The sequence below is a fragment of the Lissotriton vulgaris genome, chromosome 2_1, assembly GCF_964263255.1.
Source record: "Lissotriton vulgaris chromosome 2_1, aLisVul1.2, whole genome shotgun sequence".
Taxonomy (NCBI): Eukaryota; Metazoa; Chordata; class Amphibia; order Caudata; family Salamandridae; genus Lissotriton; species Lissotriton vulgaris.
The window spans coordinates 86,418,018-86,437,886 of NC_141687.1; the positions used below are offsets into that span (position 1 = coordinate 86,418,018).

At 48.3% G+C, this 19,869-nt stretch overlaps 1 protein-coding gene across 1 annotated transcript in view; it reads left to right on the forward strand.

Annotated features, from left to right (window-relative positions):
- Positions 1 to 219: 219 nt before the first annotated feature.
- Positions 220 to 19,869, forward strand: part of DNMT3L (DNA methyltransferase 3 like) — a 232,553-nt gene continuing 212,903 nt past the window's right edge. The window contains exon 1 of the mRNA XM_086958467.1: positions 220 to 314. Within this exon, the coding sequence (XP_086814593.1) occupies position 314 (1 nt within the window). The 5' untranslated portion in view covers positions 220 to 313. The remainder of the gene's footprint in view (positions 315 to 19,869) is intronic.

Genomic DNA, 19,869 nt, shown 5'->3' on the forward strand with positions numbered 1-19,869 from the left:
CCACTAATGCTCTGCTCTCCTCTACATTCAGGTGCCGTCTCCCCCTCTCCTCTGCTGCTGCCCCTGTCCGCGGGTTTCGTCTCTGCCCTCGTCACCAGCTGCTGCTCTCTCCACCCCTCGGCCATCCTCCATCTCGCTCCCAGGACTCACACAGCGTGGCAAGAGGAGGGCGAGGTCTAGCGGGGCGTGGCATTTCCCATTACGTTCATGAGCGTTCATGGGCGTGGCCTAGCAGGGCGGGGCGGAGGTGAGAAGAGCTGCTCTCGGAAGCAAAACAGCTGGAAGCGAAGGACCTGTGACGCGGCCCAAACAAAGTAAGTAATTTATTCAAGAGTCAAGGATAGCAAGAGACTTTTTGTGTCATTTTACCTTAGATATTTGCTGATAAAGGCACTTTGTTTATTCTGACGGTGGAGCACGCTGTTCGTTGCCGGCGGCAGTTGAGAGATGCCAATGGGTGAAATGTGAAAGAGAGTCCAAAGAATGGAGGGGAGTAGATATAAGAGAGGGTACAGTAGGGGCTCAGGAACTAGGTGCAGCCCTAAGGTACCAGGAGGCTAAAGGGAGGCCACGAGGAAGCTGTTTTGGTTTACACTCATGTTGAGAAGAGGAGGCCAGGGTCACTGTCAAGCCAGCAGCGGACCAAGGGGCCAGGAGCGAAGAGATGGAGCCCAGGGGCAGAGAGAGGACTGGAGAAGAAAGACGCGCAGCCAAGGACCGGGAGAGCAACTGGAGAAGAAAGACGCTCAGCCAAGGACCGGGAGAGCATCAGCAGCGAGCAGGCCAGGAGGGCCAAGAGGCGATGGAAGATTGGTTATGATACTCTTGTAGAGCACTTACTTGCGCCATAAATGGTCTCTTGGCCCTGGCAACCAAAGGCCATCTCCGCTGTCCTTCTGCTACCAATGGCGCAAAAAAAGTTATTTCAAATTTTAGCCTGTTGATCTGATGTCCAGGATTAACAAGCAGCGCTTAGCAATGAGCATTGGCACAAATAAGGAACCCTGAGAATCAGTGCCGCACAAAATGGTGGATGAGCATGGACCAGCGCTCAAGCGCATGAGGGTGACTGACCTCCCAGTCAGTCTTTTTTTATTTAATCATTGCCACTTGAAGTTAGAAAAAACAAAAAGTGAGCCCAAGGGGTGTCCAACTGGTGGGTATGATTTAAAATGGTGGCAAGAAGGGAAGGCCAGAGAGGGCGAGAGGATCAGGAGGCAAGAGCGAGCTATGGACCAGAGGAGAAGCAGATGTTCCACTGGAGTCTCGAGCTATCCTTCTACAGTCAGATGCCTGGAGACGATAAAGAGTACCAGAGAGCAGATCTCAAGGACAATGGTTAGAGCTGGTTACCAGGGTGCCTGTTACCAGGGCAGACAAAGGAAACAAGGAGCCATCAGTAGGTATCTGTAGAAATTGCTACTGTCAAGACCAGCCCCTGAGTATTGGTGCCTTGCCATATAGTGGCAGAAGCCAAAAATTGAAGGGAGTCAGGAAGAATTACATGGATCCCACATGTGATATCTAGTTTGTAAAGAAAAGCAGTGCTTAATTTGAGCCAGTGGTTGTCGGTGGGGCCTACCAACCCTCATTCTTGGGTACCAGCACTTATTTTCCAGATCAGACATTGACGTGGAGAAAGGGAGGTAACAATACAGAGAGAAAAGACAGAGGAAGAGATTGGACGAACAACTTTCACAAAGGGAGAAAGCACGAACATAACAAGAGAGATATAAAGGGCAGAGGGTGTGTGAATTCAAGACCACCCAGCATTGGTATTTGAAACGCCAATGTTTAAAAGCACCGTCGTGTGCGTTTAAGCAGGGCTGTCATTCTCATTCTATTACGAATCCAGCACAGAAAACAAACATTCTAAATAAGAATTTCGCAGAGGTAGGTGGCTATGCCTACACCAGGAAACAGTATTTGGAAGACACATTAGTTTTCAATGTAGATACGCCCCAATACCACTTTGGGGAGTTATTTCTAAAAACTGAAGCACAGACTGGCCAACATGACAGTAGTGGTCTGTTCAGTGGGTGTGTCGTAATGCAAGCAAGGTAAATGGGTCAGAGGGCAACTCTAGCCCCTGTCCACTGGTGCCACGGTACCTGCTGCCTCAATGAGAGCAATACACTACTGACAGTGCTCATTCTCCCTGTCTTTATCCATCCCTCTCTCCTCCTTCCTTCCTTTGATTCCTTCTCCTGCCTTTCCTCTTGGGCATCGATGACAAGCAGGGAGGGGAGGTATCATATCCCCTTTCAGAGGACCACAAGACATGTAGGGAGTACTGGGTCCAACTATGGTGGTTAGGGAATTTTTACTCATGATGTCCTTTGGCCTGACCTACTATGGATCCTGCTCAACTGGACCAAGTACCCCTTCTGCACTTGACTCTCAGTAGTAGCTGTTTCGTGTAACATGTTCAGGGACATTCCCCATTCACTGGTGGCCATTTCAGGGAATGCAAGCTCTTAGGCCGGACTCAAGAGTTCCCTTTTGACTCTTCAAGATTTCAATCAAAGGTGTCTCTGGTGCCGCAGCACCTTTAGCAGTGAATCCCCTGGGGCCCCAAAGGCCCTAGTTTAAGTCTTACCCACTCCCGCAGCATCGAATTGCTCGGGATTACAGTGGGTACCGTCAGTGCAGGCACTTGCGAGGTACGATCCTGCTCAGAGAAGTAAGGGTGCGCGCGGTAGCGTCGGGAGCAGGCTCACTCTCAGGAGTGTCGCAGCTGTTCACCCCATTAATCAGAGCAGCTCCCAGTGATACAGGAAGGCAAATTCTGCCCCGCTGTGGGATTCCATCCTTCGCCTCTCGATCAGAGTCCCATGAGGATACATTGTCCTCCCCTGCTGCCACCCGGTCCACAAGGGTCAGTTAGGGCAGATCCTTTGGTGCAGCTAATCCTGCCGGTCACATCCTGACTTCAGTCCTGTACGGCGGCCCAAAGTATTTGATGATTTGGCCCTGGCAGCTCCTCCCTTTGCATACGGGATTGCTGCAGTACATTCTGGATTCAACGTAGACTGTTCAGGTGCAATCGCCCACACCACCTTGGCCCCTCCTCCCATTCGGCTGTGGCTTAGGCTTTCATGGGTCTTGACAAGCTGGTCGCACAACTTCTTCACCGGTGGCCCCCTCTGGCATGCAAGGTCATTGCAAAGAGGCATTGTGCCCTGCCCACAGCGCTCAATACTTGGCACAGTCTACAGCGGCCCTTTCCTGCTATACAATGGTGGTTGAAAACAGTCTTGCATATGGGCTACGACCTGATCGGTGCACAGACGAATCCTCACACATCACACAGGGACTCCTCACGGCAGGGCTCTCCATTGGATCTTGCTCCCTTCACAGCTGTTCTCTTCCTTACAGGGCACACTGGTCTTGGCAAGTAGGCGGGCATTGATGCTACAGGCTTCAGGACAGGTGGTCTTGGTTTCCCTGGGTGATGTCCCCTCACCTGCTGTGAGACTAGCAGGCCATGGCCACTGGCAGAAGTCTTGCTAACTTCACCTTCTTACATAGCCGATCTGGCTGGTTGGCAGATGGCAATTTTTGGGGGACTCGTCCTATTCTTCTTACAACCCTTTTGCAGACACAAAAAAGATTTGGGGTCTGGATTTTTGATGTTTAATGTTGGAATTCTGCTTCTTCTTTTAAAGTGGACAGTTTTCTATTTCTATCTTCCTTCTTTCAGCAGGCACAACTCCAAAGCTGATTGTCCATAACACAATTTATGGTATTGCCCAAAGTTCACACCAGGAGGCTAGCCATAGTGATATGTGACTCAAAAAGTTAATCCCAGACCCCCCTGCCCAACTCTACATTATTCTATTATCAGCTCACAGGAATGCAGCAATATTCAAATCTGTCTGGGTGGCTCATGTTTTTACCAGGCAGGCCTGGGCTTCCCAAAATGGAACCCAGGGTCCTCCATACAATGTATTGTTACTGGCGCACTCACTCAGTGTACTTTTACAGCACACTTTCAGTCCAGCACTCTTCCTCCATGCACTGTAGGCCAAGGGTGTTAAGCACACATCAGTGGGACTTTTAAAAGGGGGAGGGAGCCTGTAGATCTCTCTCCAGTGACATAGGGCTTCAAGGTCCTGTTTATACTGATCAGTATAAGGTATGCTGCTACCATTGCGCCCTTGCTTCTTAACTCCTGGTGAAGGCAGTAGCCTTCCACCACTATGAGGGTAGAGCTTTGGGCGCCCCTCCTGGTCCAACCAGATCCCAATCCATGAGACATGCCTATGTCATGGTGCACATCTGTGATCCGTGTTAGCCTGCGATATAAAATCACCATTAGTGATCCGGACAACAGTGCATTGGGGTACTCTGGGCAGGGGTACACGTCTTTACCATGCAGAGGACTTTTCCGTCCCAACAGAAATCATCACCGGGTGGGATACCAGGCTTCAATTTTATAGCTCTCATAGAGTCCCCACATCCAGATTACCCAAGTGCAACACACCGGGCTCGATTTAGTAGCTGGAAAACCCAGCCGGTAAAATCACATAAGATCAGGGCTGCAAGCACAGTCCAAACCCTCCTATAGCACAGAAATGCATGAGCTGTCTGTCCTTTCAGCCCAGAGGCTGACCTGGATCCTGAAGCCCTACCCATCTCCCTGCTTGCCATCTTCGCCTGGCACCTCACCTCCACTCCCACTTATAATCTACTCTTTAACAACTGCTATTAGCTGGTGGTGAATGGGAGTGGTAATTCACAAGGACATGGACATTCGGGCTCTCATTACGAGAGGCCCCATAAATGGTGTGACATTTGTCGCACCTGATAAAATTCAATTCCCCAGAGTCCGAATTTTTTCGGGTGCGATAAATATCACCTGATTACACATTTTTACGAATAATATGTGGATTTTGGGTTTTTAAAACACAAAAAATTGGCTTATCCTCATCAATACAGGGTTTTTCCCTTTCATAAATTTCAGCTGGCTTGACCGCTTGGAATTTAGCAGGGAAAAGCTATCACGGTGTGATACTTATCGTGCAAGTTGTAAATCCAGTTCCTGTGCAAACACGGGGTTGCACAGGGATCGGAATTTAATGCTGAAAGTCAAGTCCATGTGGTTATTTCCCATTCCATGGGAATTAACTCATAGCCGATTTTATGTGTAGGATTAGCATCCAGACACATTTCCAGCCACCAGATATTACTGCACATAAATTGCAGTATGTGTATTCATGGCCTCTGTCCCTCCCTTACACAGTGATGTAACTGGGGGAGGAGGTCTCCCCTGGGCGGCACTCGTGGAGGGCACCCGAGGTGAGCACTTTGTGTCTGTCTCCTACCTCAATCCCGTGCCCCCAAGAACAAGTCGGCTGTCGGCTTCCACCCCCCACCCCACGGACAAGTCATGCGTCAGCCACTGCAAGGAACAAGTCGGCCGTCGGCCACTAACCCCCTGCACCTGCGCCGGGCGGCAATCTCAGGGTCTGCCTCGGGTGGCGGTAGGTCTAGATACGCCACTATCTCTGCATACTCTTTTCACACACATGTCCGTCCCCTTTTTAAACCTTTTCTCTCCTCTGTCAGCTCCCCTTTGCCCTCTTGTCTCCCCTTTCATTTACCCCTATTTTCCATGTCCTATCTTCTCTCTTCAGTTTACATCTATCCCTTCTATCGCCCATCTATTGAATGTTCATGCCCATTCTATTTCACCTTTATCTTTTTACATTCATATCTTGCCTTCGCTTCTCTCTCTCTGTCACTCATCTCCTTTCTCCCATTGTCTCTTCCTGCCTTATTGTTTCCCCTATTCTTTCTCCCCTCAATGCCCTTGTGCTTGTTCACATCTCTGTCCTCTCTCTCACCCTTACCTCTTTCCCTTTTTCTCAATTTTTACTATCTTTTGTGCCTTCCACATTATTTTTTCTCCCTTTCTTCTTGGTTTGCCTATGTTCCCTTATCCTCTAATCTCTTCTTCTTGCCCCTTTAATCTCACTTCTGTAGATCTTCTTATTTTGTGCTTCTATTTCTCTCTCTGCCCTCTATACTGAATCTACTTTTCACTTTCTCGTTGTTCTCCATATCTCCATATCTCCTTCCTCTCACTCCCTTTCTTTCTTGTTTTTTACCTATCCTATCTTGTCTCATTTCCTGTGCCATCCATTACATTTCCTTAATATCTGTATTCTGTCTTCTTTCATTTTCTGTCTTCCACACTGCTCATCTAAGAGATCTACCTCCTGTCCCCTCGCCCAAACAAGTACTCATATAAATGAAGTACAGTGGGCCTTTTAAATAAACTACAGCTGGTGCAAGGCTAGGTGGGGCCCCTCACGACGCTCTGCCCCTGTGCCACTGCACCAGCTACACCATGAATAGCCACACCTCTGTCAGGCATTACGGTTTTGACCAAAGTCCTCCCGCTGCTTGCACTACCCAGTTGGCAGGGATCTGTAGAGAGGAACCGTCAACAAACAAATGATACCCCTATTCCAATTCTATCTATCTATCTATCTATCTATCTATCTATCTATCTATCTATCTATCTATCTATCTATCTATCTATCTATCTATCTATCTATCTATCTATCTATCTATCTATCTATCTATCTATCTATCTATCTATCTAACTCTCTCTCTCTCTCTCTATAAATATATATATATATACATATATATATATATATATTTATATTTGTATATATATATATCAACGTCCAAAAAGCTGCCCATAAGCAGAGTGCACTCAATGACAGGCGAAACCCACTTCACATGTATCCTTTATTACCGCAACTGGTAGCATCTCTGAATATTTCATGTTGACAGCCCTATGCGTTTTGGAGCCAGTGTGCTCCTTGATCACGGGCCATATGCAAATGGGCAGATACGAACATGTGCAAGTCTCTAATGCGTCATACTATCTCCCTCTCCAGGGCTTCATAGTATCCAAGCTTTCTGGGACTTAAAGTTTTTGTTAGAATGTTCCCCTGAATGGGGTCTGTGTCCGCACAATAGTCTTTTCAAAATCCAAATGGAGCCTCCAGATTGCACGTGTTCGTATCTGCCCATTTGCATATGGACGATATATATATAAATATACATAGTGCGTACAGTGGTCATTCATTGTTACATTGACTGACCACAGGAGGTATATAGGTATATACTCGACAGCTTACCCAAGATCTATGTATTCATGGGGTTAGAACGGGCGTATGTTAGGTCATGTATTTATTAGGGTTGAGATTAGTCTCCAACCTGTTATCCAAAATACGTGTTATTATCCTCAGTTTATTTACGTACTATAAAACATTTTGCAGCAATTGTGGGTTCCATGTTTTTCCTACCCATTTTATAACTGAATTGAATTATTTACACTACTTCAGTTCTTTTTCCTACATTGTTAGTTTTAAAGTAATTCACATCCTTTATATTAAATGTTTTAGCAATACTTTTACTTACTTTTGAAGTTGAAGCCCAGATTCATAGGTCTCCATGATGAGATTTGATGCAGTGCCTGCTAAAGTGACTTGCACAGGTTGTACCAGATTTCCTCCTTCTCCGTGCGGTGATTGCCATGACCACAACACCTCTCAAGACGTTACAACTACTCCCTGTCCAAAGGAGGGTGACTTTGAATGCCATCTGCTTTAGGCATCTTGTCTTTCTTGGTTGTTGTTCACTCTTCATTACAACAAAATTCCCAGTTTCACACTTTCTTTGCTCTTGGTTCCTGCAAGCTCTACCAGGCCAGGCCTTTTCAATGATGGTAACCTCCTCCGAAACAACACCTTTGTAGCTCAGAATTCAGTAACATAGATGAGCTGTTTCCTCAAATCTATACCCGGGCTGTTCTAGTGTTTCAAGGCCCATTTGGGGCACATTGGCATCTTCCAAGTATCCCCAAAACATATATTTCTATTTGATTTAACTCCTGTCTGTGCATAATATGTGTGTTCTGCTGAATCTTCTACTTTACCAGGGTCCCCAAGTAATAAAACTTTGCCATAATCTGCACTTCTTGTCTTGGGTCCCCCTTCCATACTGCCAGAAGACACAAGAACTCCATGAAGGTCATCCATGGCATCGAGCAATCGTGCAAGGAGCCATCACTAGAACAGAGGTCTGGCTAACAAGGTCAGGAAGAGTTTCGGCTTTGAAACATGTATGCACCCAGCCCTGGAATGATGTCCTATAATACAGTGCCAGCTCATGTAAGTCTTTGATGGAAGCCATGCAGCCATCTTTGGAACACAAGTCCATTTGATAAATTATTTCTCTATAACGGCACTTAGAGCAATAGACGACACATAAGGATCCCTTCTGAGGAAGGCAACAATATCCAGCTTATTTCCCCGATAGGTTTTAGTCTCTTAGGGCATGCACAGGGATGTATCTTAGTCAATAAGACTCGGGATGGGTGAATCTCAAATATCGCAACTTAAAAAGCAGTAGGCTGCAGGGTGGAAGAGTGAGACGACCAAGGTTCGGGATGGACTGTTTCCATAAGGAACAAGGTCAGTACTGATTTGCATTAGGCGGGACTCTATCTAGAGTGGCATTCTGGGTGGGGAAAAAAGTGTTGGAGTGCTCCCTCCAAGTGATTTGCAAACATTCATTACATCACCTTTTAGGTGGTTAATTGTCAGTAGTATGCCTGGAAACCTGAGACTCGCACAGCTTTCCAAGCTTACTACTGCGATGTTTGTGAATTACAAAAAGAAGTAAATTTATACACATTCAAGGAGTACTTTAATAGATGCAGATTTACATCTTCTTTGGTAACCTGGTCACTATCTATTTTTAATCTCCTGATCCAAAAAGAAATACGTTGAAACCTCTTGGGGAAATGAGAACAAGAAAAACCATTACAGTCATAACAGACCCAACTCAGGCCCCTAGACTAAACTACGCAAGCATATCGGGCACATGTTTTGGCCTGATGCGCATGCTTAAGAAGGTGTTCCCTTGGATACGTCTATCTGCCATAAAATCCCTGACCCAGGCTCTGAGAGAAAGCCATCTGGATTATTAAAAAAAATAAAAAATTAATTACGTTTCCATATATGCATTGAAACAGACACGCAGATCCGCTTAACTGAACCAGAGGATATGCAGATGCTTTTGGACTATGTTATCAGGCACTATACACGTCCCTTACACTGCACACCGATGAGGAGGCCCCCTCCCTCCTTTGTGACATTTCGCTGCCATTACCCACTCGGGAGGAAAGCTCTGATCGTGACCTGGACATTACAGTGGTCGAGGTTGAGAAAGCTATTCATGACCACAGGTAGGTAAGGCGCCGGCTCCAATGGTATTCCTATCGAATTGTTTAAATCAACAGCAAGCACAACGGCGTCCTTTCTCACCGAAACGTATCGTGAAAGTAAGGGGGTGGGTATCCTTTCTGAAGATCAGAGATTGGACAACATAGTAGTCATCCAGAAAGCGGGTAAACCAGCTAATAAGTACTCATCCTATAGGCCCATCTCGTTACCCAACTGTGAAGCAAAAATACTCACTAAAGTTCTTGCCACTCGTTTGCTGAGGATTATATTCCATCTGATTCACCCAGATCAATCCGGGTTTACGCCCACTAGGAATACCTCCCTCAACCTTCGTAGGCTCCATGGAGTCCTGTCTAGGGCAGATACAATTCGTGAAGATGCTGTGGTGGTGTCCCTAGACGCAGCCTCGGCATTAAATACCGTCAAATGACCCTACATGTTTGCCGCGCTCTGTAAATTTGGTTTCGGATCTGCTGTTATTGATTGGGTGCGACTTTTGTATCACCAGCTACTTGTACAAGTGATTGTCTATAAAAGGATATCCCCCGTCTTTGTCCTTAGCAGAGGCACTGCACTGCACAGAACTGCAACTTCACCAGCATCTTGCCAGCCCAACCGCCCACCAAGGAACCCAACTACCTCAGATGCATCCTCCTCAACACTTGCTCCGCCCGCAAACACGCCGTCAAGCTCTGGGACCTCCTCGACTCTACCTCCCCCGACGTCGCCTTCCTGACAGAGACCTGGCTAAACCCTGCCTCCACACCTGACATCGCCATTGCCATTCCGGAAGGGTACAAGATCACGCGCAGGAACCGCGCCAACGGAACAAGAGGAGGAATCGCCATCATCCACAGGAACACCCTCAGAGTATGACCAACACCGACGACACCCTCAGCACCTCCGAACACATGCACTTCAGATCCACACCGATCCCAACACCACCCTCAGAGAAACTCGAATCTACAGACTCCCCGGACCACGACCACAGTTCAGCGACTCCATCGCCGACTTTATCAGCACGCATGCCCTCGCCTCCACAGACTACATCCTCATAGACCTGAACTTTCATCTCAAGAACAACAACAACAACAACACCAACTCCACTCCCCTGCTTGAAAACCTCGCCAGCCTTGGAATCAGAGAGCTCATGACAACACCCACCCACACCGCCGCCCACATTTTTATTATTATTATTAGTGGCAATTTGTATACAGAAAGCGCAACTAAACCCATAGGCATCAAGGCGCTGAAGATGGTAACCAGAGAGCTCAGATATCAACCAGGGGGGGAACTTAGAGATAAGCTGCTAGAAATAGCCAGGTCTTAAGTGCCCTGCGAAACTGAAGGTGAGAGGAGATCAGCTTGAGATCACTAGGAAGCGTATTCCAGAGTCTAGGCGCAAGGAAGCGAAAAGACCTTCCTCCCCACCGGACCTTGGATATACGAGGAACAACAAGCAGGTTTTTATTGGAAGAGCGAAGTGCTCTCCCAGGGACATAGTGGGCAACCAGGGCACGAATAGCCTCCGGTCCAGATTCATTAAGGGCACGATGAGTAAGGCATAGAGCCTTAAAGTTGATCCTTGCCTGCATGGGGAGCCAGTGCAGGTCTTTTCTGATGGTAGTGCCCGAGGAACGTTTAGGAGCACCTACAACAAACCGGGCAGCCGCATTCTGTACGGTCTGGAGGCGCTGAATGAGACCACTGCTGATGCCAAAATATAGGGCATTGCAATAGTCCAGTCTCGAGGCAATGACCGCTATTGCTACCTGTTTGCGTGCTTCAGGGGAAAGGTAGTGAGAGATCTTCCTTAAAACCCTCAGGGCATTACAGCAAGTGGACACTGTCCTACTGACCTGTTTGTCCAAGGAAAGAGAGGTGTCCAGTATGATCCCAAGGTTACGGGCAGAGAAAGTGGGCATAGGACAGGCCCCGAGGACAGGCGGCCACCAATCCATAGACCAGATCTCACTTTTGCCTCCAAAAACAAGGACCTCTGTTTTCTCGCCATTTAACTTAAGGAAGTTCTTAAGCATCCATCCGGCGACCGCCTCCATACAGTTTTTAAAATTGTACGCGGTTTGGCTCACAGATTGGGAGATGGAAGCCATAATCTGCGTGTCGTCGGCATAGGAGAGAACTTCCAGGCCAAAGGATTTTATAAGCCTGGCGAGAGGGGCGACGTAAATGTTAAAAAGCGTCGGGCTCAGTGAAGAGCCCTGGGGGACCCCACACTTCACGGCCTTGACAGATGACATATACTCGCCAAGCTTGACCCTTTGCTTCCGTTGGTTAAGAAAGGAGGCAAGAAGGTTGAGTGCAGAATCCTTGACTCCCAGCTCACTGAGTCGGTTAACAAGAATATTTGGAGACAGGGTGTCGAAAGCCGCCGTAAGGTCTAGTAACACCAGTAAGGTTGTCTGACCGGTGTCGACCTTAGAGCGAATGCTATCGACTACCACTGTAAGAGCCGACTCAGTGCTATGGGTCCTCCGAAAACCATGCTGTGAGGGATCAAGAGAGTTGGTACTGTCAAGGAAAGAGCTCAGGTGGAGGATGTTATGAGTCTCCAAGAGTTTAGCAGGGGCAGGAAGAAGGGAGATGGGACGAAAGTTCTTTAATGTCCCTGGGTCCAGGGTAGGTTTCTTAAGTAGGGGCTTGACAGTGGCCAATTTCCAAGAGAGGGGATAAATCCCCTCTGAAATGGCCAGATTCATCACTTCCATCAAAGGGGGAAGGATAGTCTGTCTGCAGTCTTTGAGGACCTTAAGGGGGCATGGATCCAGAGGTGATCCAGACTTAAGTTTGTCAAGCAGAGAGTTAAGATGAGCGGAAGTGATGGCGGGGAACTGGGAGAGAGCGTGGACGGGGGTAGGGACAGGGATATCAGGGGGGATTAAGGAAGAGGCAAGGAGGGGACTGGAATTCTGAGTTTCCAAGTCAGTATAGATATCCATGATCTTCTCATGGAAGAAAGTGGATATCTGATCACACAGGTCCTGTGAAGCTGTTATGGGATCAGGCATCTGAATGAGGGAGAGATTATCCACTATCTTGAATAGATCACTGGATGATTTGAGAGAGGATGTGAGTTTGGAGAAGTGGGCCTGTTTGTCTCTGAGTACGGCCGATTTGTACTCTTTGAGAAGGGTTCTGTGTTTTTCCCTTTCTATAGGATCAAGATGTGTCCTCCAAAGCCTTTCCTGCCTTCTGCATCCTTGTCTAAGAATCCTGAGAGATTTAGAGTACCAGGGGGCTGAGGGCCGTTTCCTAGCCGAGTAGTGGAGTCTGGCAGGGGCGAGTGAATTGACAGCCTCCGTCAAGGAATTGGAGAAGTCAAGAGCCGCCGTGTGAACATCACCAGTGGAAGAGGGCTTAAGTGAAGCCAGATACGGAGCAATGGAGTCGTTAGTAATCTCCCCAAAATTCCTTCTTAAGACCCACTTGGTATGAACAGACTGGGAGCAGCTGGAGGGAGGAGGGGAAAAACGAAAAGGGACAACAAAGTGGTCTGACCATGACAGAGGGCATTTTATGGAGCTGAGATAGAGTAACCCCAGACCTCCTCCCACACGACCCACTCTGTCCATCCTGGCCAGCGAGTATCCTTCAGGAATTGCATTTATCAGATCCGGCTGAGAAGAGTCTGAGGCCCAAGTTTCTGTAATAAAGGCCCAGGAAGGCTTTTCCTGTGAGATAAGGTCTCTAAAGGAGACATTATTTTTGACCAATGAGCGGGTGTTCAAAAGGAGCCCCGTGTAGACAGTGGGAGAGGGGGAAGGCCCTATAGGAGGGGGGCGATGAATAGCCCTATCCAGCAAGGAAGATAAAATGGGCTTATAACAGCAACCACATAGAGGGGTAGTAGCAATTAAATCAGGGGTTAAGGTGTAATGACAGGGCAGCCTAGAGGGTTTTAAGGCTCGCAGCTCGACCCCATCTTCACAGCAAGCCCCCACGTCTCCTTCAACCGCACCTCCGAACCCCACTGGACCACCACTGCATCCACTTCACCTTCAGGAAGCTCACCAAGCACCAACGCACCCAACTGCTGCCTCGACGACGCTGGAGCAAAGTCACTGATGACCAGCTCACCACCACCCTCGTCCAGACCCACCCACCCACCAACACGACCGACCCCGACACCGCCACCCGCAACCTCAGACAATGGATCGACGACTGTGCCAACACCCTCGGCCCGCTCAAGACACCCTCCAACAACCACACCAGCAAGAAAGCCACCTGGTTCACTGAAGACCTCTAGGCCTCCAAAAGAACATACCGAAAACTGGAGAAGAACTGGCTCCGCGAACGATCACCGGACAGCTACACCGCCCACAAGAACGCCACCAGCAGACATCACCAACTCATCAGAGCTGCCAAAAGGGCCTCTTTCAAGGACCACCTAGACAACAATGCACACAATAGCAAGGAGCTCTTCAGCATCGTGAAGGAACTATCCAACCACAGCTCCAACGCCAACAACATCCCTCCCTCGCAAGACCTATGCGACTCAATGGCTACCTTCTTCCATCGCAAGATCACCGACATCCACAACAGCTTCAACGCCACGACCGCCCCAACGACCACCTCCCCTACCACCACCACACGCACCAACCATCTACTCTCCTGGACAAGCGCCAACGACAAGGACACCAGCGAGATCATGAAGACCATCCATTCCGGCTCACCGCTAGACCCATGCCCCCACCACATCTTCAACAACGCCAGCGCATCCTTTGCAACCCATCTCAGCAAAGTCATCAACATCTCCTTCGAGACAGCAACCCTTCCGGAAAGCTGGAAACACGCCAAGATCAACGCCTTACTCAAGAAACCAAAGGTGGACCCCAAGGACCTCAAGAACTTCCGGACCATCTCCCTGCCCCCATTTCCAGCTAAGGTCACCGAGAAAATCGTCAACAACCCGCTGACCCGCTACCTCGTAGACAACAACATCCTGGACCCATCCCAGTCCGGTTTCCACAGCAACCACAGCACCGAAACCGCCCTCATCGCCGCCACAGATGACATAAAGATCCTTCTAGACAACATAGAACCAGCAGCCCTCATCCTCCTGGACCTGTCAGCCGCGTTCGACACGGTCTGCCACCGCACCCTACGCACACGCCAACGCGATGCTGGAATCCAAGGGAAGGCCCTGGACTGGACCACATCCTTCCTCTCCGGCAGAACTCAGAGCATCCGCCTCCCCCCTTCCACTCCAATACCACCAAGATCATCTGCGGCGTACCCCAGGGCTCGTCCCTCAGCCAGACTTTGTTCAATATTTACATGGCACCCCTCATGTCGCCCCTCAACACAACCTCAACATCATCTCCAATGCCAACGACACCCAGCTGATCATTTCCCTCACCAAAGACCCTCACACAGCCAAAACCAACTTCCACGAAGGAATGAAGGCCGTCGCCGACTGAATGAGGAACTGGCGACTGAAGCTGAACTCGGACAAGACGGAGGTCCTCATCCTTGGGTTCACCCCGTCAGCCTCGGATGACTCCTGGTGGCCGACCACACTGGGAACTGCTCCGACTGTTACAGACCACACACGCAACGTAGAGGTAATCCACGACTCCACCCTCACCATGACTAAGCAGGTCAACGCCATCCCCTCCTCCTGCTTCAACATCCTCCGAATGCTACGTAGGATCTTCAAGTGGATCCCCACTAAAACAAGAAGAACAGTCACCCAGGCCCTCGTCACCAGCAGGCTGGACTACGGTAACACCCTCTACGCAGGAGCATCGGCCAAGCTCCTAAGACGGCTGCAACGCATCCAGAACGCCTCGGCACGTCTGATCCTCGACATCCCCCGCCGCAGCCACATAACTACCCACCTGAGAGACCTACACTGGCTCCCCGTCAACAAGATGATAACCTTCAAGCTCCTCATCCATGCACACAAAGCCCTCCACGACACCGGCCCAGCGTACCTCAACAGACGACTCAGCTTCTACACACCCACCAGCAATCTCCGCTCTGCCGACCTCGCCCTCGCCGGTGACCCCCGCATCCGAAGAACGACAGCAGGAGGCAGATCCTTCTCCCACCTCGCCACCAAGACCTGGAACACCCTCCCAACCAACCTAGGGCAGACCCAAGACATACTGGTCTTCAGAAGACTACTCAAGACTTGGCTCTTCGATCAGTAGCAGCTCCCCTTCTCCCTCCAGCGCCCTTGAGAACCTCACGAGTATGTAGTGCGCTTTACAAGTGTCCTGATTGATTGATTGATTGTCGCTGCTCATTTTTGCCCTGGCCTTGGAGCCGTTAGCAATGTCGATTCGACAAGACCTCACCATAAGAGGTCTTAAGTGGGCATGGTGTTGGGAAGACCACATCTCGTTGTATGCGGACGACATTCTGCTTTACTTGACCTCCCCGGCTGCATCCCTAAATGTGATTCTAGATAACTTTTGTGTGTTCAGCACATTTGCGGGCTATAGTATATATTGGGGGTAAATAATTGCTTTATATCCTCACTGGCAGCCGGCCTTAGCTACCTCGGGCTGCCCATTGATGGTAGCCGGTGATGGCGTCAAGTATTTGGGGATTTGGGTCTCCAGAGATCTTGCCACTCTCTCTCTCTTCCCTCCTCTACTGCATCTTAAAGCGGATGTCCAGCACTAGAAGATACTTCCGTTAACTCTCCTTGGGCTAGCTGCCCTATTCAGTCCCTAGATTTTTGTATGTATTGCAGAACACCCCAATATCAGTTACTGCCTCATACTTTAGGGAAATTGACGGCATCATTCGAGACCTATTGTGGGAGGGTAAACCAGCACGTACTGCGACACATAATCTCACACTGGGATGGTATGACAGGGGCATAGGGCTCCCAGATATCAAGAGATACTACTGGGCTTCACAACTCGCTGCCATCAACCAATTTACGTATAGATTGCAGGATGACCCTGCCTTCCGAACGGATAGGTGGCTCCTCCCGGGGGGGGGGGGGGGGGTTGAGGGTGGCTTTGAGGGAGCTCTATACATGCAAGCCTTAAAAACCCGCCCTGACGGGCCCACCGGCCATGCAGTGCACGTATGGCAGATGGCTACTAGGGGTTTTGGTTGGGTGGGGAAGCTCACACAAGCTATGCCAATTTGGTATTGCGACCGGTTAGGAAGACTGATCCATTCAAAGGGATTTGAAAAGTGGGACCTTATAGGTATTTCTAAGGTGGGAGATGTATGGAAAGCAGATGGAATGATTTCCTTCCATTGATTGCAACAGGAGTACGACATAGCCCGAACCGAACATTTCAGATATCTGCAAATCAGTCACGCCGTTATTGCTGTCATCCCCAGGGGTGAGGTTCCTCCTAAATCCTCCCCGCATGAGGACAGGATACTTGATGGGGATCTCCCTGAAAAAGCAATCTCCCTCATCTATAAAAAGTTAATTAATAATGTAGCTGATCCCCTGACCTGCCTACGTGCCAAATGGGAACATGACGTTGCCAGTCTTGCTGATGAGGAGTGGCAGATGGCAGTGGCATCTCCTCGTGAGGTGGCCATCTCCTCTCGACTCCGCCCAGTCCAGCTGAAGATTCTCCATAGAGTATTCTTGTCAGGTTCACTCTTAGTCAGCATGGGATACACTAGCGATGGTAGCTGTGTGCGGAACTGCGGACATGAGGGCACTTTTATCTACATTCTCTGGGAATGTGCAGTGATACAGAACTATTGCGATCAGGTGGTGTGCAAGATGGAGGCTGCACTAGGGCAGCAGACTCAATGCAATATTAAATTAGTGCTGTTGAATATTTGGGATCCTACAGACTTAAATTCTAATGAATGCACATGGGTCACATTGGGGCTCATGGTAGCCAAAAGAAATATTGTACGAATGTGGAGGGCTAAACAACCACCGAAAGTAGCGGACTTTGCCAATGACATGGACTGGTGTATGGTGACCAAAAAATCTATTTATGAAGCCAGAAGATGTCCGAATAAATGGTCACAAATATGGGAACATTATAATGTTTATAGGGGGAAATCTGTGCACCACCAAAGAGCATGAGCGAGCTGCTAGGAGATGTTAATGATGTATGAAGTATACTAGCAGTCCATCCCGACATTGTCCGGGTATGTATCGCTGCCGGCCAGAAGTATATTGTTTTGTAGGATTTCGTTTTGATAGCATTTCTTATCTGTGACAGGCCTGTGAAACGCTCCGATTCACAGTGCACTGCTGATACACTTAAGAGTGCGCGTTCAGTAGTGTGTGGAGTTTATTTACTTTATTTTTCCTTGCAATATTATATAGCCCGAACTCTACAACATGGCATGAGCACAATTTACATTACAGAAGAACACATTCATTTGTGGTAGGCACGGGGAGACAAAGCGATTTGCCTGGTATCACAGGATGTTGAGCTGATGCCGAGATTCGAACGTAGCTCCCCAGCTCTAAAGTTCGCAATTCTAGAACTTGTGGCGGGAGGTGTGTCTAAAAGTGTATGTCGGTGCTGGCCATCAATGAGAGAGACCTGTGCATTTTTCAAATGGGTGGTGAAAAAATATGAGTATGTTGCTGGAGATATGGGCCGCCGTGCCACCAATGTACTTACCGCGGGAGGGTAAACACCCATTATTCCGCAACTTTCTTTCCGCATACCATCACTCCGCATACTTTCATTACGAAAGTACCATGACTCCGCAATGCCATTATAATGCATGGCATTACGTTTTATATGCTTTTACCATGCATACATTCACAAAGAAATTCGTTGTAAATGCATGAATGGTAAAAGCATGTTTTTTTATGTTTGTATAAGGTAAGTATGGGTATAGGGGTATATGTTTTGGGGCACTGAGGTATATGTTTGGGGGTGTTTGGGTATTTTAAGTGTTCAGATATAGTTTTGGGTTATGGGGTGCAGTTTTAAGGTTTAGGGATAGGTATGGGTTTTGGGGTACAGGGGTATTTTTAGGGTTCAGGGCTAGGTTTGGGTTTTGGGGTATAGGGGTATTTTTAGGGTTCAGGGGTAGGTTTGGGTTGTGGGGTATAGGGTTATTTTAAGGGTTCAGGGCTAGGTTTGGGTTTTGGGGTGCAGGGGTATTTTAGGGGTTCGGGGCTAGGTTTGGGTTTTAGGGTACAGGGGTATTTTATTAGGGTTTAGGGTTAGGTTTGGATTTTGGGGTACAGGGTATATTTATAGGGTTAAGATGGGTTAGTGTTTAAGGGTGTTGGGGTATTTTAAGGAGTAAGGGTGGGTTATGATTATGGGATGCAGGGGTATTTAAAGGGAGCAGGGTGGGATTAGCATACGATGTGAGACATGGCATGAAGGGTGGAACGTACCACACGCCCCCAGCACACGCCCACAGCACAACGCCGACACGCCCACAAGGGACTACTTTGCTGGCACGGTTCTTTTACCTTTTAAATGTATATGGTGGGCATCTGCATAGCCTATTTCCTTCTGCTGCAGATACCCTTTCCAACGCTGTATTGGGTGTTGTGATTGATGCTGTGGTTCCTGAGATTACCCACCTCAAAGTTTTGGGCTCTATCTTTATTATATTAGTATGGATTGCTGCCTCAGAAATGTAATACGTACACTCCAGAATGCCAATCTATGTATGAGCCACTTTGAACGGTTGCCAACCAATGCCTTATTAATCTCACATGCCTGTTTTCTTTTTCAATAAAAAGAGTTATTAAAAGAAAAAAGTTTCCATATATGCAATAAAGACACAAAATCAGGTCCATGAGGGCAAATAATAAAATGAACAAAAGTACAGAGACCAATACCAGGCCCAACAGCAATAGCAATGTACATCAGTGAAAAACCTTCTGTTTGTCTCAAGAGGGTTCATGTAATACAACATTTTGCATCATTTGATCAGGGCAATGGAATGTTATAAGAGAAATGAAAAACAAATACTGGAGCCAACTAAGCGTTAGAGACAGAAAACATGAGGAAACATTATTATAGTCATCTCATCCTCAATCCCTGTAAATGGTGACAAGGAGCACGGACCAACAGTGCAGTGGATGACTGCAACCCACCCTGTGCTATAAATGTCATGGGGTATTTAATGGGCAGTCTCAGCACGCTGCCCCCCCTGAGGTTAGTGGCAAGAAAAGTCTTATACAATTCCCAGAGATTTTTAGGGCGTCTGCGCGGGGGAAGAAGTTAGCTGTAGCTTTCTGTTTGAGCGCAACAATACAGCATATCTTTGGACCAGCTAGCTATGGTAAGGAATGGGCCCTCGGACCAACATACCACTATCCTACGTTTCGCAATCAACAGACCCATATCAGCTAATCTCCTGATGGCCTTGGGCAGAGGTTTAGAATATCCCTGCAGTGCGAGCATGGGGTCTGGGGCCAGGGGCACCTCCAATATATCTCCCAGCAATTTAAAGATCTGCGTCCAAAAAGTAGCTATCCCCGGGCACGACCACACTAAATGTAGGAAATCTGCCACTTCAGCTCCACATCTCTCACACATTGCAGCGTCACGCAGCCTGTACCTGTGTAGCCGCTGGGCAGTGTAATAGACCCAACTAAGAAATTTGAAATGAATCAGCCGATGTCTCTCATTAAGAGAAATCTGCTTCATAC